This window comes from Alnus glutinosa, chromosome 12, assembly GCF_958979055.1.
Source record: "Alnus glutinosa chromosome 12, dhAlnGlut1.1, whole genome shotgun sequence".
NCBI classification, from domain to species: Eukaryota; Viridiplantae; Streptophyta; class Magnoliopsida; order Fagales; family Betulaceae; genus Alnus; species Alnus glutinosa.
Window position 1 is genome coordinate 26647607 of NC_084897.1, and position 22190 is coordinate 26669796.

Consider the following 22190-nt stretch of genomic DNA (forward strand, 5'->3'; position numbering starts at 1 on the left):
CATATTTTCACAAATTTAAATACAATGCGTACGGACAGCTGAGGGTTTGATGGGGTTCACCAACAGAGTTAGGTATATTTTGGGTAGAGATTTTCAACAATTTTGTAGGCCTATGTTCATTGGACGGCCCCATATTTTCACAAATTTAAATACAACGCGTACGGACAGCCGAGGGTTTGATGGGGTTCACTAACAAAGTTAGATATATCTTTTGGATAGAGATTTTTCAACAATTTTGTAAGCCTATGTCCATTGGGCAGCCCCATATTTCATTATTTCTACAGCAAGCCACCACCTATTTAGATAAATAATTTCCATAAAGACTCGCTCTCTAAATAATTTCCATAAAGACTCGCTCGCACTATCATTTCAAATAACAAATCATAAGTATATATACTTCTATCATAATTATGATAGAAGCATAGGAGCAACTCAGTGCTTGTGGTACGTGTTGAAAATATACTTCCAATTTACACTATTCCATAAAAATTGTGGGGTTTTTTTTTCTCCTCTAATATAATGTAATTCAGATTCGAGAATAAAGGTAATCTTTGACTAAACTAAGCCTAATCCAATTTTTGAACCAAACTCAAATATTGCTAATGCAACTTCAAGATCTCCACTTTTTCTTTTTCTTTTTCTTTTTTTCTTTTTTTTTTTTTCTTTTTTTTTCTTATTCTAAGAATTGATAATTATGTAATGGTGTTCAGTTTTTGGGAAATCTTAAAGAGTAGAAAAACTAAAAATAAAAAAAAATAATTGCAATTCTTTCATTGCCAAAAGACAAAAAGTTCAATCCTTTTTTGATTTTAGAAAAAAGAATCAGAAATAGGATAAATTAGTGGCTTAAAGCGCACACAAAAAAGAAATGCAACTACATTTCAAACCTAATCATATGTGCCTCTACACCAACCAACAATTTGACAGATCTCGTATAGTTATTTCACTTGAAATGGGGAAAGTGATGATATTTAGTAAAATGTTATACAAATGTCATACCATTGGAATGGCATGGTCGTAAAAATCAACATTATTTAATTTTTTTTTTTAAGTGCTGATGTAAAGACTGAATTTCATTATCACATCATCAAATAGTATAACAATCGTATAGCAGTCTACCAAATAGCATTACTCGAAGAGAAATTATTTCATTTCAAATTTTGCTTTGTTATATCTGACAGGAGTAGATTGTGTCACATCATTTAAAAAATTTAATTGAAGTGACAACATGTAGCAAAATATATATACGTAGTTATATTAGATCTCTAAAATTTAATCTCGGCCATGATTAAGCAGAATAAAAATAACTGAAAAACCAGTTAAAATACCCTAGGACATTTTTCACTCTATTCATGAGTACGTTGGACGGTTGGGAGTATTACAATGCACTCATCAGTCATCCCATTGAGTAGAAATGGTGAGGGACAACAACAAAATTTGTAATGAATCCAAAGAGATCCGTAGGATAAAAAAAAAATTAAATTAAATAAAAATGAATCGAACAAATCAAACCAGATTACTTCAAATGTCAGCACTCAGCAGCATGGTGCCCGGTGTGAAATGGAGAACGATGATGAATAGGTTGTTGGCCATGGCCATGGCGATGGCGATGAGCTGTAGTAGCAGATTTTATTTTGCATTCTTTTGGTTTTTGCTTATTCATTGCTTCAATCCCTTCCAATACCTCCACAACTTCTTTCATGGAAGGTCGGTTTATAGGATCAAACGCTAGGCATTTTAGAGTCAGTTGTGCTGCCTGCATCGCAGCCTTGGATGAATATTGGCCCTCCATCCGCGTGTCCATGATGGTTTTCAGCTTTGCCTTGCTAGAAAGACATGGCTTACGCCACTCCACCAGAGTTTGCTGTCCGTTAGGCCTCTTTGTATCATGTGCTTGAAGGCCCGTTAGCAGTTCAAGCAGCACTACGCCTAAGCCATACACATCACTCTTCACGTCCAAACGACCTGTTGAAGAACAGTGCAAAGGCAGGCATGTTAGCTTATCTCCTTGGCTGCAAAATATTAGACTGTTTTTAGTACTGTTCTAATTTTGGCCTGATTCAGCTTAAATCGCCATATAATAAAGCACATATTTGAAATTTTGATTTCTCTTATATGTTTGTTTTATCAACCCACTTGGTACAATTATACAACCTACATATTTCTCTTGCACTTCAATGCCAAGGATGTCTATAAACTCAACTGTAAAACTAGACCAACTTCATTTGTGTGACTAAATAGCGGGACTTTCAAATATGGATTCAGCTCGGGTCCAATTTCAATTGGACTGGAATTGTATGTGTTAGAATGGAGACATGTGTCCCTTATGTTGTGTTACGAATTTCAGTAACCCAAGTGCGGACGGATTTAGGGGGGGCGGTATAAGCCATGCCCCCCCCTCAATTCCAAAAAAACAGATAAAAATTAGGTAAAAAAATAAAAATTTAGCTTATTGGGGCCCCTACCAATAATTTTTTTTGGCCCCTGATCCTTGCCCATAAAAACTTGTAGCTCCGTCCATGAACCCAAGCCAAACCCTTCAACATGATATCTCTCTTTCCATAAAGTATTAAATTTCTAGACTTTGTTCAGAGAAGTCATTACCTGTTGCAATATATTCCGGAGCAGTGTAACCACATGTGCCCATAACCTTGGTTGTCACATGTGAATCACCACCAAAAACTGAGATTTTTGCATTGTACATCTGTGGGAGCATAAAAAGACAAGTGGAAAATAAATAACAGAGATTATTATCACTATGTATGCAATATTCTTGAAATATCTATGTATATGGGTATTGGGTGACGAGAATATATTACTATATGGTAGAAAACACCAAGTTTTGCTACAAACAAGATTCAATGTATATTTTTGTGTGTGAGAGAGATTAACCCAAAAATTTAAGTAATACTAGTACTGTATTTGATTATTCACTAACTAAAAGACAAGTTTATGCTTATAATCCAAACCCAAATTACCATCACTGAAACAACAGGTTTACATATCTTCTCTAGTGTCTCATCATCAATCAAACGGAGAAAAATGATGCATTTGGTAGCCAAAGATGATTAGCCACCTTTTACTCCATTGTGAGATAGCTAGTGCCTTATGGTGGTCTATTTTTGTTCTTTTCGGCTTAAGTGGGTCATGCCTCATTGGGTCAAAGATCACATCGCTTGTTGGAGAAAGAAGAACGGTAATTCTTAAAGTGATGGTTTGTGGAAGATAATCTCGCTCTGTTTGATGTGGTGCATTTGAAGAAAAAGAAATGAACAGAGCTTTGAAAACAAAGAAAGTACGATAGCGAAGCTAAAGGCCTTATTTTTCCATTCCCTTTTTTAGTGGATAGCTGCTTACGATTTTTTGCACATTTCTAGTTTTCATGACTTTTCTTATTTTGGTGTTTCTCTTTTATAGTTCGTGTGTACTTGGGTGCGTATTTTAGTTTTTGATGAAATCTTTTTACTTATAAAAATAAATAAAAAGAAAAGGAAACAAGAAGGAATTTGGAATAATGAGATACCACCTATCATTTCAACAAAGCAGCTAGCTTTCCTATCTGGTTTCGAGTTTCTATATTATCAGCAACAAATTAGAGCATTAAACTAAAACTGGAAGTAGAAAAGAAGATATGTATCAAAGAGAGAGAGAGAGAGAGAGAGACAAACCCCATCAAGCAGTATGTTTGAGGCCTTAAAATCTCTAAATATGACTTTCTTTTCTGAAGTGTGCAAGAAAGCAAGGCCATGAGCTGCTCCGATAGCTATTTTCAGTCGTATGTCCCAAGAAAGCGGTTCAATGTTTGGATTCCCTGCTCAACCATAAAAGGTCATTTAGTTAACACATGCATAATCCAAGCACAAGCAGTTCTATTTTCTCCTCAAATTCTTACTTCGAAAAAGGTGATTCTCCAAGCTTCCCCCCTGCAAATACTCGTACACAAGGAGCAGCTCTTTATCCTCCCAACAGTATCCCAAAAGCCTCAGCAAGTTGGGATGACATAGCCTTCCCAAAAAATTTACTTCTGACTGCACAATCAAATGGAAAGGGAAGAACATATTACCATCTGAATAATGATATTCGGAAGGTCTAAAAATACAGAAAACTGGTTAAACACATAGGCAGATGCCCATAATACTGTACTAATACTAGGATAGCAAATAGAAATCAATGTCATTTGCTATTACAGACGAGTAATACTAAAAATTACACTTTTATCTCACTATTATTCCACTTTTCTAACGTGACAATGACAATCAATCTTTGGATAAGCCCTTGTTAAAACATAATCCAAAGGCTTATTGACATTGCCACATCAGCAGAATGAGAAATAGTGGTGAGTTTAAAATGTAGTTTTTAACATTAATCGTTACAACAACCCCATCAGTACAGACCATGATAGCATGTTAAAGCATTAGATTTCATGTTGAACCAACAACATCGTGACAATTGAGAAGTAGAAAGAACCTGAAATCCCAAATGGTATTTAGTGCAGTGGTTAACTCACAAAAAGGCATCTGGTTGGTCAACTGTTCACTCGACCTCTAAAACGGTTATAATGTATTACAAACTTCTGAACTTCAGGATGGTCTAGTCAAACATTACAGGAAGCATGGGACCAAGTTTTTAGGTCATTCCCTATGATTTGTCTCAAATTACTGCATTGCTTGATGTCAGAGACGGATCAGGGACCCTTGGGGCCATGGCCCCCAGTGGCCTCCTGTTCCCGAGACCCCAACTGATTTTGTTCTTTTCTTGGTTGTGATTAATCAGGCTTCAAACTAGGGTGACAAATCATGTTCGCATGTCAGATTCAAGTTGTGTCGACATATGTATATAAAACTATATAAGTTAATCCTAATCTGACCAATTTAAATAAACGAGTCAGACCATCAACTCTAACCCACTAATTTTATGTCGGGTTCAAATAGTATTGAAGCATGGATATATAATTATATAGGCCAATCTTAATCCGACCTATTTAATTAAACGGATGTGACTTCTCAATACTAACCCGCTGATTTAGTATTGGACTTACTAACCGCGTACTAAAAATTGTCAGCATTACTTCAGAGTTCAGACAACCTTAAAAAACTCAAATGCTTTCGTATGATGTGCATTTTGTCATGGGGCTTTCGGATGATCTAAAGGAAGAAGAAAGACCCAGATTAGAGAAGAAGATACAAGAAGTAGGTTTCAAAAGTAAAGAAGGAAAACCTAAGAAGCGGTCCCCTGTCAGATTGTAAGGCTCGAGGTGAGGTGGACAAGACAACTGATGGATTGAGCTGGTAATGTGTCGGCTAAGGGGACGAGTCGGTATCATTAGTTCCAAAGTGTAGTCGTTTTGACTATATAACAAGTAGTTCATTTGTAATAAGGCTTGTATTTGTTAGAAGTTAGTTGTACAGCTAGTAGGTTGAGTTGTTAGTAGTTAGTGGTTAGTTTTAGTTGGAAGCTGGTATATAACCCAAGCCCACGAGCGTGTTCAAGATTCAATTTGTCAAATGTGCAATCAATTATGGAGTTTAAGCTTTCCTTGAATAAAGCTTAGAGATTCTGGACCTCTCGAAGTGTCTAGGCTTGTGTTTCTTATTAAACACCTTCTATCTTTCTTTATGTCTTCTATACTCAGTATTCAGTATTACAGAAAACAAGACATACATTACACATTTCAAAATGAAACATGTCAAAAAGGGAACCAAATAAGCGATGGCCCGGTAGGTGGATATTAATTAAGATTCAATAATATAAATAAAGTTATACGAGTCTATACGAGTCGAGCCTGAATTTTTTGTCCAAGTTCTATTAGTTTAATAAACGAACTAATCTCGAGTCGAACTAATCGAACAGAGCCCGAGTATATTCACGAGTAATTCTGCTCACTTACGGCCCATATCTTTCTCTGCATTGGTGGATTAGGAATCAACGGCAACAGAGCATGTGATCATACAAGGGGCGCCCAATTCGCATACGCCGGATTCCACCAATAAAAATGTACACTAGCTCTTTTTTTCTCCTATCTTTTATTTTTCTAATATTTGTCCACAAAAATTAAAGATATTTTTGGCAGCAGAATTAATATAGAAATAACAGCAGATTAAAGGATTGAAATTGATACCTGCCACTCTTGGAAACCTTGCATAGTTTCTGAGTTCAATTTATTGATGGCAACTGCCATTCCAGTGCCGACATTAGAAGGTGTAAGCGTCTTCTCATCCATCCAACCCTTGAAAACTTGCCCAAACCCTCCCTCACCCAACAAACTATCCGTCTTGAAATTCCTAGTGGCAGTCTTCAAATCCACAAAGCTGAATTCTTTCAAGTTGGGTGTCTCCAAGATTTGGCCATCAGGATATACCTCGTCCACGCTTCCACCAGCTGCCTCTGAAAATTGACTCTTCCCGGTGCTGCTGCTTGTTGCCGACGATCCTATGTTCTTGCCATCGTTACTTGATGCCACTAAGAAATGGAAAACAGTACATGATCGATCAAATGGACAAACTCCAATTTGGAATTAAGAATATGTGAAAATACTTTCGATTGTGCTTGTACCTGGAGTGGTTGTTGACTGGGTGGCAGGATCAGGTTCACCAGAAAGAGCTCCAAAGCAAAGACCCATATCAGCAGACGATTATTTGGGCGTTCTTTGGCCAACAAGATGAGCAAGAAGTCATGAATCTGCTTAATAGTTGTCCAAGCTAGACGTAGGAGACAATGGAAAACAGTGGACTTTATCTATTATGGTCATGGAGGAGCCTTTTCTTCGTTGAACCTTCTGCTTCGCAGTCACCGTTCGACTATAACGTTTCATGGTTGCCCCAATTTCATAGCCAATCATTGTTTCCAATTTTAACCTCTTTACTTGGCCGCTATTTTTGTAGTTGACACACTAGTTGATGTTGTTAAGAGTCGTCGTTGCCGATGTATCTTTGGGTCGTAAGCTTTATAAATTTTGAATAAATTACTTTTTTAAGGCAACTTCTCGTGGAAGAGTAATACTCAATAGACTTTATCGATTGTGAACTTATGAAAGTAAAAGGTAAAATTCTACAACAGGTAGAACACATTGGCTGGACAGGAGATCACTCACAAGCACGTATCTCATGAAGTCCTTGAAGTTATCTTTACAGTAGTCATATATGTATATAAAAGTCGAGTTCTTCCTTAGAATGGCATGGAATAGTGACACGTGACATGAACACATACTTTTTAGTGACTAAACCGATCATTTAAATAAAATTAAACCGGTCGATTTAATATATATATTAATGATACAATTAGTCTCTCTCTCAATTAATGATATAAATATGACTCTTTTGTGGAGAAAGATGTTTCTTTAGTATTTTATATTTTTGGTTAAAATCTAAATATGTTTTCATTTTGTTTGTAAAATTTTTGGTTGAAATCTAAATATGTTCCCATTTTGTTTGTAAAATTTTTGGTTGAGCAATTCTTCATTTGAATGTTTATGAGGATTTTTTTTTTTTTTTTTTTCCATTCATTTGCCTTTTCGAATGTTCAAAATTATATAGGATTGAAATATAATAGGTATCACATACAATAAAAAAAAATTCCTACTAATTTTTTTATTTTATGCTTTGACGATTAAAATCATAGTTTTCTTCTTACTATTTTTCTTCTTCATATTTATTTTCATTCTAAACTACACTTATGGGAATAAAGATTTTAACATGTTTTAATTTATATGAATTAAACTAAAAATAAGGGTCTTGTGTTTTAATTTATTTGAATATTTGATGGGATATTTGTTTTTCTTTTCTATGATTTACACGATTTTCACATCTTTTTTAGAAGTGTTATTCTGCTTTTAGAAGCCAAAAAATACAAAATTTTATTTGATTATTGTGCACAAAAGGAATAGAAATTAAAACACTAAAGAGTTAATTAAACACTAAATTTGAAATGCTTTTTTTTTTTTTTAATGTTCAAAATCCAGATTTTTCTTTTGCTATTTTTTTTTCCTTTACACTTCTTTCCATTTTAAACTACACACACACACACACACACACACACACACACACACACACACATATATATATATATATATATATATATATATATGAATATTTTAAATGTTTTAATTTATATATATTAAAACTAAAATTATGGTTCTTTTTATAGTAAAATTTTATGTGATTTATATATTCATCTAATGTTCTTTGTGCAATGGAGAATTATGACACGTGGCGTGAACCCATAATTTTTAAATGCTGAATCGGTTTTTTAAGTAAAAAAAACCAGTGAATTTTAAACGTAGAACCGATTTTGTCATGATTTTAATAAATTTATTGTGCTTTACTAAAAAAAGATCACGGATGTTAATCTTCACAATACCAAAATAAGATTTTTTTTTCGCATTATATCACTGAGTGCCATTATAGATGCATTAAGATGTGAGATTTTTTATAAAAAAATTAAAATTAAAAACATGCATTAATTTTAAGTGGTCAAATTTTTATTTTTTTTCCAAAATTTTATTTCAAAAATTTTCCTTATATGAGATTTCATTAAGTTCAAAATTGTAATGTACAATATTATGGTTTCGGAATTTACGACTCTCCAAAATTATTGAGACACAAAATTTAAAACCAAGAGCGTACTACATTAACTACCCATAATTGACCATATAGGTATTGCATGTATTAATTCTAAAAAAACCGTACAAGTAAACTGAAAAGTCATATTACTCTCTTAGATTGATTATTTATACCTCTCTCTTTAGGGTTTGAAACATCTAGAATTGTGAAATCAAGAGCATCCAGCAGCAACATTCAAGAGAAGAATAGAGTGTTGAAATACATAATTTTGTTTTATATTTTTTTTAAGGACTTTGTTGTCTCTTCTTCTTCTTCTTCTTCTTTTTTTTTGGTTTTGCGGAGGTTGAAGGACTTCAGATTTTATGCATTTTTATATTTAGAATCTAAATATTCTTCTGCTATTTTTTTTTCTTTATACTTTTCGTTTTCAACCATGTCTACCCATGGAATAAATTTTCATAAAAAAATGTTTATTTGTACTGAAATATAATAGGTAGCACACAAAGATTCCTACTAATCTTGTATTAATGCTTTGATATTTAGATTAAAATATGTATTCTTTTTTTTATATTTTTTTCTTTATATTTTTCATTTTAAACCATGTATACCTATGGGAACAAAGATTTAAACATGTTTTAATGTATATGGATTGTAACGCCTTGAATTTTGAGCCAGCAAATTCGTAAGCGGAAACCTCCAGTTTTCACGTGACATTACTACATCAGAGATAACTTACGCAGCGGAATATATTTATTTTCTTTAAAAAGCTACATCAGAGTTTACTGAATGACAAATGTAATTAAAATATTACATTCCAAATTGATACAAAGAAATCACTACAATCATTAGCTACATAAATAAACAGTTCTAACTCTTCAGTGCTAACAAAATCCAATCCTTGAGCTTTATACTCTTTTGTACCTGCATAATGAGCTATACCGCCCATATATAAATATATGGGTCAGTCAACTGCTTTCAACAATGATAAGATTACTGATTTAATTAAAAATATGCAATGCAACAATATGATGAAAGCTATAAACACTTATGCCAAGAACTCAAACCAAAGAATCTCTGTTCTTTTGCCAAGGGCCTCTAACCCAGGGACCTCTATTCTCTTGTCTTGGGCCTCTAACCCAAGGACCTCTATTCTTTTGCCTTGAGCCTCTAACCCAAGGACCTCTATTCTTTTCTCAGGGCCTCAATTCTGGGCTGTCTATCCCTCTCAGGGCCTCAATCTTGGGCTGTCTATCCCTCCCAGGGCCTCAAACTCGGGGATGTCTATCCCTTTGCCTTGTTTCTAGCTTTTAACTAACACATGCAATGTTACAAACAACATGCTCCAAACAAGTTGCATCTATTAAATAAAGCGGATATCAAAACACTAAAGAAAGCTCTACGTGTATCACTCTGAGTGAGTAAGGAATACTCACAATCTTTTTGTACAGCCTCTCAGTTCATCATCTACATAATTATAATTATACACACAAAGTGTTAACATCATCGTTCGCAAATCTTAATTCTATTTATATCATTACTATACATAATATTATTATTATTCAACAATAATATCTAAACATGTCTTTTATACAAACAATATCAAACCAATATGCCCAAACAGTAAATACATGAAAACAGCCCAAAATCACTACATACTCAACTGGGTAAACATACCAACTTTTGAAACTATTCCACTAGAATACCCATACTCAGAACTGACACAGAACAAGACCTGTCCAAACCATTCGGCTAATACACTATACACACACTAGACGGCCAGCACCCACATACACAGGAATCCCATAATCCATCTCAACACCCACACTGACCAGAACTTACACAATCCAGCCGTTCAAGGGACCCAAAGCAGGGGACACAACCAGTCCAAATCACACCACAACCAAAACAGAGATTTCGGCCAACTTTACCAAAATTCAGACCACCGGCTGAAACCTAAGATTACACACTCATTGAAACTTCCGGCCGAATTATCACAACAGGGAAGAAAACACAGACAATCGGCCGGATCAAGAACCACCCACAACTCAGAATAATTCACTTCAAACGATCAAGAATCATCAATCAGCCAAATATTCACAATAACTCGAATCAATTCGGAATAGAAATACAAGAATACATTACCTTATGAATTTTCTGCTTAACTATAGGAAATCTATAGAGCAATCACCAAATCGGTGATAGCACTGATTTTCACAAGCATTGCCGGACGATGCTTTGAAACCGCCGGAGATTGTACCTTCTGGTTTCACTAGCGACGACCCATGGAGTTTCAGACCCCCGATCGGGTCACCGGCGTTGACCCATGGATGTGGGTCTCTTGATCCTTCTCGGCTCCTCACGGGTCCGCCGGGTTCTCTCTCTCTCCGACTACACCACTCTCTCTCCCAGTCTCCTCTCTGTCACGATCTCTCTCTCTCTCTCTCTCTCTCTCTCTCTGTATCTCGAGTCTCCCTCTCTCTGTTTCTTTCCTCCCTCAATCCCTCGATGTCTCTCTCTCGGTCTCCTCTCTGTCACGATCTCTCCCTCTTATTTCTCTCAATCTCACGGTCTCTCACTCGCTTGCTCGGTTTCTCTGCATCTCTTGGTTAGAAGAGAGCAAAGGAAGAACAACAAAGAAGGAGAAGGGAGAAGAAAGAACGAAGGAAGAAGCGTGCGATTTTCAGAGGGGTGAGGGTGCGTTTTATAAATGTGAGAGTAATGAGTGTAGGAGGTGGAGAGCAGGCTAGTGTGTACCGTTAAATCAGAGCGGAGGACGAGCTGAATGAATTTTAAAAATGCGAGGGTAATGGATAAAGGATTTTAAAAGATTTTAATGGAATAAAGCGCAAGGATGACGACGGCTGATTATTCTATAATTTATCAGCCGTTAGAGTTTTATACATCGGGTCTTTTTAGTAAAATTTGTCTCATAAAAACTATTATTCTAAACCTGTTTTTAGCCTATTCGTTTTATAAATAAAGATATTTTATTTCGAACATTAATACACATATTATTATTATTACCCTAAATAATAAAGTGTCAAATAATATTTTGCACAATTATATAATAAAGTTAATTAATTTAATGATTATTTATTTTGTCTATTTATTAACTCAGTAATTTTCGGATATAAAATAAATATCTGTTTTATTAAAACAAAGTTCATTAAATTAATTGAATATATTTATAAAACAATTTATAAGACGAATGATTATTTATTCACATAAATATTCATCTTTATTCTTTAACCTTATTATTAGATCTGAATTCTAATTTAAGACCTTAAATTATGTGTCTTAAAATTTGGGACGCTACATGGATTAAACTAAGATAAAGATTTATGTTTCTCGGAATTTAATTTTTTTTGTTTACGTGACTTACTCCATTTTTAGCCATTTTTTGAAAGTGTTTTTATGCTTGTGAAAGTAAAACAATGCAAAAATTTATTTGATTGTTGTGCATAAAAATAATATAAATACTTTTAAAACACCGAATAGATATTAAGCATTGAAAATGATGTGAGAATTTATTTGACTGAGTTAAATGTTTAATCAAAGATTTTGTTTTATTTTGTATTCGTAAAAAATATTTTGTTTAGTTTGTTCAGTATTTTTTTAAATGTTTATAATTACTTGGGTTTTATATGTATTTAAATATAATAGGTATCATACTAACAATATCATAAATTCGTACTAATTTTTTATTAATGCTTTGGTAATTAGATTAAACCATGTTTTCTTCTTGCTTTTTTTTTTTTTTTTTTTTTTTTCCTTTGTAATTCTTTTTTGTTATAAACTATTCATATGGGCACAAACATTTTAACATGTTTTAATTTATATGGATTAAACTAAAATTAAGTGTCTTATTTTTTAGTTCATTTGAATGTTTTAAGGAATATTTTTGTTTTTGTTTGTATGATTTACTCGATTTTAATTTCAGCTATTTTGTTTAGTTTGTTATGTATTTTTTTTATAATGTTTAGAATTATATCGGTTTTGTTTGTATCGAAATGTAATATGTATTACACCAATAGTATTAAAGACTCTTGCTAATTTTTTTTTTTTATTAATGCTTTGATAATCATAATCTACAAGTTTTTTTCTTTCTTCTTTTTATTTTTTATCTCTTTATACTTCTTTTTATTTTAAACTACTGATATGGGAACAAATATTTTAATATATTTTAATTTATATGGATTAAAATAAAATTAAAGGGTCTTATTTTTTAATATATTTGAATTTTTGAATGGTTTTTTTTTTGTTGGGTATGATTAACTCAATTTTTTTTTTTGAAGTGTTTTTTTTTTTTTTTTTTGCCTTTGAAAGCAAAATAAGGCAAAAAATTATTTGATTAATCATTGAACGTGATGTGAGAGGATTTATTTGATTCATTAAATATTGAGTAAAATTTTTTGTTTTATTTTATAGGATTTGGCTTAGGTGCTGCAAAAAAAAAATTACAGCACCATCTTGACTATTGAAAAAACAACAACACCAATGCTGTAATATTTGAAATTTAGATTTTCTTTTGGTTTTATTTATTTATTTATTTTTTATGCTTCTTTTCTTTACAAACTTCACCTATGTAAACAAATATTTTAAAAAGTTTTGCTTTTTTTGGGTTAAAATAAAATTAAGGGTCTTAACCTTTATTGTCTTTTTATTGAAAGATGTGTGATATATATATATATATATATATTTTTACAAGTATTTTTTGACCTATAATAAAAAGTATGATGAAGATATATTTAAATTCTGAAACTAAATTATAATAAAGAATCCCACGCATAGCGCGGGTTATGGGCTAGTTTATATTAGAGTAAGAGTATTTTAATTAAATTATCATAGTTATAGTTATCTATATAAGTGAAAGTCTTTTAATTATTTGTAGTGGCTGTATAAGAAGTTTCTGGTGGGGGCAGAGTCTGATTCGTGGCAGGTGGACTTGAGGAACTTAAAGGCAAATTAATCACAGCAAGAGAAAGGAGATGGGTACTTGAACTGAAGCAACCACGGAGGAGGAGGAAGGAGCTACGCGTGTATCCTTTGCTGGGAAGAGACCTTCATCAAAGATAACATGTCTGGGATAGGGTCAAGACATTTGTAACTTCCATGATTAGAGTTGTAGCCAAGAAAAATGCATTGTTTACTACGAAAGTTGAGTTTATGAGTAGAGTATGGTCGAAGTAAAGGATAGCAAGCACATCCAAACACACATAGAATAGAGTAATCAAGTTCCTTTTGAAATAATTTTGCATAAGGAGACGTGTTTAAGAACTAATGAAGGTAACTGATGAATTTGATAAATAGCAGTTTGAAAAACATCCATCCAAAAATAGGTATTTATGTGAGATTTTGTGCCAAAAAAGAAAGCCCAACTTCCATAATATGCCTATGCTTACGTTCAGAGATGCCATTTTGTTCAGGAGTACGGCACGTGACTCTATGAATAATTCTGTGTTGTTAAAAAAAAATGTAAATTGTCGTGACATGTATTCTTCACCCCCATCACTTTGAAATTGTTTTATTTTACAAGAAAATAAATTTCCAACCAGATTTTTAAATTGAACAAAGTAAGTAAAAACATATGATTTCTGATGAAGATGATACGTCCAACTAAATCTTGAATAATCATCGATAAAAATTACATAGTACAGAAAACCATTGGAAAATTATTATTGACAAAAACAGCCCATATCAAGATGATGGACATATGGCATTATTTATAAAATATTTTACAAACACCCAATACAAATGTTTAGAATCTTTATGATACAATATTAAATACGGATCCGGCTACTATGCGGTACTAAAAAGTACCACATATCTGCGATGGTAGCTGGAACGGCTGGGACTCATAGCCATTAAATACTAGTGCAAATACAAGTAGTAAATGCCACTTCATATCAGCCCACATTCTCTTTATCTTGTACATGCATTGTATCCCTTGGCTTTCCATATTCAGCCCACATTCTCTGCATTTCCACATTCTCTTTATCTTGTACATGCAATGTGTCACTCGGCTTCCATATCAGCCCACATTCTCTTCAAAGGTCAATCAAATACCAAAAACACCTTTGAGATGGTTTGAATATCCTTGAAGCACTACTGAGGGGTGCAAGCAAATAAAACCTAACCATATGTGCCTCTACATCGAGCAATAATTTGATAGACCTCGTATAATTATTTCACTTGAAATGAAAAGAGTGATGATATTTAGTAGAATGTTATACAAATGCCATACCACTAGGATGACATGACACATATGGTCGTGAAAATCAGCATTTTTTTTTTCTAGTACTGATCTAAAGATCGAGTTTCACTACCATATCATCAAATTGTATAATAGACATATGACAATCTATTAAATAGCATTCTTCAAAAATAAATCATTTCATTATAAATTTTGTTTTATTGTATCTAACGGTGTACATTGTGTCACATCATTTAAAAAATTTAATTGAAGTGACAACATGTGGCAAAATATATATACGCCGTTGTTAATCTCGGCCATGATTAAGCAGAATAAAAAAAAAAAATGAAAAACCAGTTAAAATGCCACTCTATTCATGATTACATTGGAGTATTACAACGCACTCATCCCACTGAGCAGAAATGGTGAGGGACATCAACAAAATTTGTAATGAATCCAAAGAGATACGTAGACAAAAAAAAAAAATTAAATAAAAATGAATCGAACAAATCAAACCAGATTACTTCAAATGTTAGCACTCAGCAGCATGGTGCCCGGTGAGAAATGGAGAACGATGATGAATAGGTTGTTGGCCATGGCGATGAGCTGTAGTAGCAGATTTTATTTTGGATTCTTTTGGTTTTTGCTTATTCATTGCTTCAATCCCTTCCAATACCTCCACAACTTCTTTCATGGAAGGTCGGTTTATAGGATCAAACGCTAGGCATTTTAGAGTCAGTTGTGCTGCCTGCATCGCAGCCTTGGATGAATATTGGCCCTCCATCCGCGTGTCCATGATGGTTTTCAGCTTTGCCTTGCTAGAAAGACAAGGCTTACGCCAATCCACCAGATTTTGCTGTCCGTTAGGCCTTTTTGTATCAAGTGCCCGAAGGCCTGTTAGCAGTTCAAGCAGCACTACGCCAAAACCATACACGTCACTTTTCACGTACAAATGACCTGTTGAAGAACAGTGCAAAGGCAGGCATATTAGCTTATCTCCTTGGCTGTAACATATAAGACCGTTTTCACTGTTCTAATTTTGGCCTGATTCAGCTTAAATCGCCATATAATAAAGCATATATTTGAAATTTTGATTTCCCTTATATGTTTGTTTAATCAATCCACTTCGTACAATTATACGACCTACATATTTCTCTTGCACTTCAATGCCTAGGATGTCTATAAACTCAACTGTAAAACCAGACCAACTTCATTTGTGTGACTAAATAGTGGGACTTTCAAATATGGATTTGGCTCGGGTCCAATTTCAGTTGGACTGGAATTGTATGCGTTAGAATTGAGACGTGTTGTGTTATGAATTTCAGTAACCCAAGCCAAACCCTTCAATATGATATCTCTCTTTCCATAAAGTATTAAATTTCTAGACTTTGTTCAGAGATATCATTACCTGTTGCAATATATTCCGGGGCGGCATAACCATATGTGCCCATAACCCTGGTTGTCACATGTGTGTCACCACCAGAAGGCCCCAATTTTGCCAACCCAAAATCTGAGATTTTTGCATTGTACATCTGTGGGAGCATAAAAAGACAAGTGGAAAATAAGTAACAGAGATTATTATCACTATGTATGCAATATTCTTCAAATATCTATGTAATATGGGTATTGGGTGAAGAGAATATATTACTATATGGTAGAAAACACCAAGTTTTGCTACAAACAAGATTCAATGTATATTTTTGTGTGTGAGAGAGATTAACCCAAAATTTAAGTAATAATAGTACTGTATTTGATTATTCACTAACTAAAAGACAAGTTTATGCTTATAATCCAAACCCAAATTACTATCACTGAAACAACAGGTTTACATATCTTCTCTAGTGTTTCATCATCAATCAAGCAGAGAAAAATGATGCAATTGGTAGCCAAATATGATTAGCCACCTTTTGCTCCATTCCGAGATAGCTAGTGCCTTATGGTAGTCTATTTTTGGTCTTTTCGGCTTAAGTGTGTCATGCCTCATTGGGTCAAAGATCTCATCGCTTGTTGGAGAAAGAAGATCGGTAATTCTCAAAGTGATGGTTTGTGGAAGATACTCTCGCTCTGTTTGATGTGGTGCATTTGGAGAAAAAGAAATGATCAAAGCTTTGAAAACAACGAAAGGATGATAGCAGAGCTAAAGGTCTTATTTTTCCATTCCCTTTTTTAGTGGATAGCTGCTTACGATTTTTTGCACATTTCTAGTTTTTATGACTTATTTTGGTGTTTCTCTTGTATAGTTCATGTGTACTTGGTGCGTATTTTGGTTTTTGATGAAATCTTTTTACTTATAAAAATAAATAAAAAGAAAAGGAAACAAGAAGGAATTTGGAATAATGAGATACCACCTATCATTTCAACAAAGCAGCTAGCTTTCCTATCTGGTTTTGAGTTCCTATATTATCAGCAACAAATTAGAGCATTAAACTAAAACTGGAAGTAGAAAAGAAGATATGTATCAAAGAGAGAGAAACAGAGAGAGAGAGAGAGAGAGAGAGAGAGAGAGAGAGAGAGAGAGAGAGAGAGAGAGAGAGACAAACCCCATCAAGCAGTATATTTGAGGTCTTAAAATCTCTGTATATGACTATCTTTTCTGAAGTGTGCAAGAAAGCCAGGCCACGAGCTGCTCCAATAGCTATTTTCAGTCGTATGTCCCAAGAAAGCGGTTCAATGTTTGGATTCCCTGCTCAACCAAAAAAGGTCATTTAGTTAACACATGCAATAATCCAAGCACAAACAGTTCTATTTTCTCCTCTAATTCTTACTTCGAAAAAGATGATTCTCCAAGCTTCCCCTCTGCAGGTACTCGTACACAAGGAGCAGCTCTTTATCCTCCCAACAGTATCCCAAAAGCCTCACCAAGTTGGGATGAGATAGCCTTCCTAAAAAATTTACTTCTGACTGCACAATCAAATGGAAAGGGAAGAACATATAACCATCTAAATAATGATATTCGGAAGGTCTAAAAACACAGAAAACTGGTTAAACACATAGGCAGATGCCCATAATACTGTACCAATACTAGGATAGCAAACAGAAATCAACGTCATTTGCTATTACTGACGAATAATGCTAGAAATTACATTTTTATCTCACTATTATTCCACTTTTCTAACGTTACAGTGACAATCAATTTTCAGATTAGCCCTTGTTAAAAAATAATCCAAAGGCTTATTGACATTGCCACATCAGTAGAATGAGAGATAGTGGTGGGTTTAAAATGTAATTTTTAACATTAATCGTTACAACAATCCCCATCAGTACAGTCCATGATAGCATGTTAAAGCATTAGATTTCATGTTGAACCAACAACAACGTGACAATTGAGAAGTAGAGAGAACCTGAAATCCCAAATGGTATTTAGTGCAGTGGTTAGCTCACAAAAAGGCATCTGGATGGTCAACTGTTCACTTGACCTCTAAAACGGTTATAATGAATTACAAACTTCTGAACTTTAAGACGGTCTAGTCAAACATTACAGGAAGCATTGGACCAAGTTTTTAGGTCACTCCCCATGATTTGTCTCAAATTATTGCATTGCTTGATGTCAGAGACGGATCAGGGACCCTTGGGGCCATGGCCCCCAAGGGCCTCCTGTTCCCGAGACCCCAACTGATTTTGTCTTAAATTATGTACAAATTTTAAAATTAGGAACCTTTTGAATACCGTATGTGCTTCGTGTGCCTAGGATAAGAAGATTGTTTGCGCTTAAGGATTAGTAGAACTTCTCATTTGTTCTTCTCTTGGTTGTGATTAATCAGGCTTCAAACTAGGGGTGACAAATTATGTTCGCATGTCAGATTCAAGTCGTGTCGAGACATGTATATAAAACTATATAGGTTAATCCTAATCCGACTAATTTAATTAAACAAGTCAGAGCATCAACCTTAACCCATTAATTTTGTGTCGGGTTCAAATAGTATCGAGGCATGGATCATAGATGTATGATTATATAGGTCAAATCTTAATCCGACCCATTTAATTAAACAGATGGGACTTCTCAACACTAACCCACTAATTTAGTATTGGACTTACTAACCGCGTACTAAAAATTGTCAGCATTACTTCAGAGTTTAGACAACCTTAAAAAACTCAAATGCTTTCATAAGATGTGCATTTTGTCATGGGGCTTTCAGATGATCTAAAGGAAGAAGAAAGACCCAGATTAGAGAAGAAGATCCTAGAAGTGGGTTTCAAAAGTAAAGAAGGAAAACCTAAGAAGCGGTTGCCTGTCGGGTTGCAAGGTCGAGGTGAGGTGGACAAGACAACTGATGGACTGAGCTGGTAGCATGTCGGCTAAGTGGACGAGTTGGTATCATTAGTTACAAAGTGTAGTCGTTTTGATTGTATAACAAGTAGTTCCTTTGTAATAAGGCTTGTAGTTGTTAGAAGTTAGATGTACAGCTAGTGGGCTGGGTTGTTAGTAGTTAGTGGTTAGTTTCAGTTGGAAGCTGGTAATATAATCCAGGCCCACGAGCGTGTTCAAGATTTAATTTGTAATCAGTTCTGGAGTATAAGCTTTCCTTGAATAAAGCTTGGAGATTCTGGACCACTTGAAGTGTCTGGGCTTGTGTTTCTTGTTAAACACCTTCTATATTTCTCTATCGTTCTTCTATATTCAGTATTCAATATTATTGAAAACAAGAAATACATTACACATTTCAAAATGAAACATGTCAAAAACGAAACCAAATAAGCAATGGCCCGATAGGTGGATATTAATTAAGATTCAATTTTTCACATTAACCAAGATTATAAAAACTCGTTATTGGTTTTGCTTTACAACCTAAATGGCACATGCGACCGCCTAATGCGATCAAAGGGTTATGCAATGTTCTAGAAGTGTGACCATCGTAGATAGGGCTGTAATCGAACCGAGCTGAGCCAAATATTGAATGTTCAAGCCTCATTCATTTATTTTTTTTCGAACACATGCCGAACTCGAGCTTATCACCGAGCCAAATAATGTCTGTTCATTTTTTTTTTTTAACGAACTCGATCTTGTTCACAAGCTACTCAATTTATTTAGTCATTTCATATATAAAGTAAATATTGCAATTGTTTAATTTTTTTGTAAATTAATACTAATTATAGTTAAGATTTATTGCTTGAGTAATTAAATAAATTAATTCAAATCTTTAATAATATAATCTCAATTTTATATGTTTATCTTATGGTATATTTACAAATTCATATACGCACAAATGCATTTATATCTATATCCAGACTCACAATTACAATAATTTAACTTATATATATTACATTACGAATAACATTTTAAAAATAAATAAATTAAAAAAAAAAAAAAAAAAAAAAAAAAAAAAAATTTAACATGTTCTCATTACAAAGTTATAAATAATACAAATAAAGTTATACGAGTCGAGCCTAAATTTTTTGTTCAAGCTCTGTTCGTTTAATAAACGAACTGATCTCAAGTCTAACTAATCGAACTGAGCCCAAACATATTTAAGAGTAGTTCTGCTTACAGTCCATCTCTTTCTCTGCATTGGTGGATTAGGAATCAACGGCAAAAGAGCATGTGATCATACAAGTGGCGCCCAATTCGCATACGCCGGATTCCACCAATAAAAACGAACACTAGCTCTTTTTTTCTCCTATCTTTATTTTTCTAATATTTGTCCACAAAAATTAAAGATATTTTTGGCAGCAGAATATAGAAATAACAGCAGATTAAAGGGTTGAAATTGATACCTGCCACTCTTGGAAACCTTGCATACTTTCTGACTTCAATTTCTTGATGGCAACTACCATTCCAGTGCCGACCTTAGAAGGTGTAAGCGTCTTCTCATCCATCCAACCCTTGAAAACTTTCCCAAACCCTCCCTCACCCAACAAACTATCCGTCTTGAAATTCCTAGTGGCAGTCTTCAAATCCACAAAGCTGAATTCTTTCAAGTTGGGTGTCTCCAAGATTTGCCCATAAGGATATACCTCGTCCACGCTTCCACCAGCTGCCTCTGAAAATTGACTCTTCCCGGTGCTGCTGCTTGTTGCCGACGATCCTATGTTCTTGCCATCGTTACTTGATGCCACTAAGAAATGGAAAACAGTACATGATCGATCAAATGGGAAAACTCCAATTTGGAAATTAAGAATATGTGAAAATACTTTCGATTGTGCTTAATTGTACCTGGAGTGGTTGTTGACTGGGTTTCAGGATCAGGTTCACGAGAAAGAGCTCCAAAGCAAAGACCCATATCAGCAGATGATTCTTTGGGCGTTCTCTGGCCAACAAGATGAGCACAAAGTCATGAATCTGCCTAATAGTTGTCCAAGCTAGGAGAAAAAGCTAGAAGTAGGAGACAATGGAGAAAAGTGGACTTTTTATCTCTTATAGAGGAGCCTTTCTTTGACCTTTGTTGGACTTTCTGCTTCGCAGTTACCAACTTACCATTCGAAATGATGTTTCATGGTTACCCCAATTTTATAGCCAATCATTGTTTCCAATTTTAATATCTTTAGAGCATTCTTAATAGCCTCATCAAATTTTACTCACCAAAATAGTTAAAAATATCTTTTTTTTTTTATTCTGGTGAGCCACTTTATTAAAATTCTCTCAGCAATCTCACCATTTTAACTAGTCAATATTCACTATTCCATATAAATAATAATTTTTCTGATTTTTTTTTTTATTATTTCTCTATTTAATATTTTTACAAAGAATCCTTCATATCCTTGAAATAAGGACATTATCGTGTGAGAGAGATGGGAGAAGAAAATGAGAGAAAAAAGGAAAAAAGTATGCTGATTATGTGAGAGAGAAAGGTGAAACAAAATTTGGTGAGTGAATATTACTCATCAGAATTGGTGAATAATTTCACTCATCAAAACTTTTCGGTTAAAATGGTGAGGCTGCTGGGAGTGATTTTTTAGTATTTTCAATAAATTGGCTCACCAAAATAACTGAAAAGCTATTGTTAGAAAATAATCGAAAGCAGAAAAACGAAATGCTCCTAAGGCGCGTTACAACGTCGCTTTCCTTAAGAAATTATTTGCCCCCACCAGAAAGGTATGCAAAAAGGTTACAGCAAATATTTCTCCAGGATACAATGGAGCCCAGAAACCTCTGTTTGTTTAATCTCGTTTTGCACTCACGAAAAATTAAACCCGAACACTCTCAGATTTTTCTATTATATCAAGAGACAGACAGAGACTCTTTTTAATTTTTAAAATACAGAAGGTATCAGAAAAAGCATTGAAGATAAAAGAAATTTTATTATTTCTTTTAAAAACACTGTACAGCAGTTATTTCTGTATATTTCTGATAACTGGACAGCAGTTACTTCTGTATAATATTTAAATAACTGCTAATCTAACCGTCCATAACTGCTTCCATAACAGTCATAAACTTCTGTTTCAACAGACACTTAAATCTGACCATCAGATCAAATAACTGTCTATGATTGATTAATAATAAC

At 34.0% G+C, this 22190-nt stretch overlaps 2 protein-coding genes and 1 long non-coding RNA gene across 3 annotated transcripts; all 3 read right to left on the bottom strand.

The window, feature by feature from the left end:
* Positions 1-1288: 1288 nt before the first annotated feature.
* Positions 1289-6879, bottom strand: LOC133851310 (probable serine/threonine-protein kinase PIX13). Its single transcript, XM_062287657.1, has 6 exons — positions 6553-6879; positions 6119-6459; positions 3893-4028; positions 3669-3811; positions 2605-2704; positions 1289-1965 (listed from the first exon to the last, which is right to left on the bottom strand). Exons 1-6 carry the CDS (start codon positions 6617-6619, stop codon positions 1529-1531), a joined length of 1224 nt encoding a protein of 407 aa, XP_062143641.1. The 5' UTR covers positions 6620-6879; the 3' UTR covers positions 1289-1528.
* Positions 6880-9279: 2400 nt separating this feature from the next.
* Positions 9280-11354, bottom strand: LOC133852222 (uncharacterized). The gene is made up of 3 exons (XR_009895905.1): positions 10701-11354; positions 9992-10022; positions 9280-9491 (listed from the first exon to the last, which is right to left on the bottom strand). It is a non-coding gene; the product is annotated as an uncharacterized LOC133852222 (long non-coding RNA).
* A 3743-nt stretch (positions 11355-15097) lies between these two features.
* LOC133851290 (probable serine/threonine-protein kinase PIX13) lies at positions 15098-21148 on the bottom strand. The gene is made up of 6 exons (XM_062287627.1): positions 20903-21148; positions 20464-20804; positions 17517-17652; positions 17292-17434; positions 16160-16283; positions 15098-15708 (listed from the first exon to the last, which is right to left on the bottom strand). Exons 1-6 carry the CDS (start codon positions 20967-20969, stop codon positions 15284-15286), a joined length of 1236 nt encoding a protein of 411 aa, XP_062143611.1. The 5' UTR covers positions 20970-21148; the 3' UTR covers positions 15098-15283.
* Positions 21149-22190: the final 1042 nt, after the last annotated feature.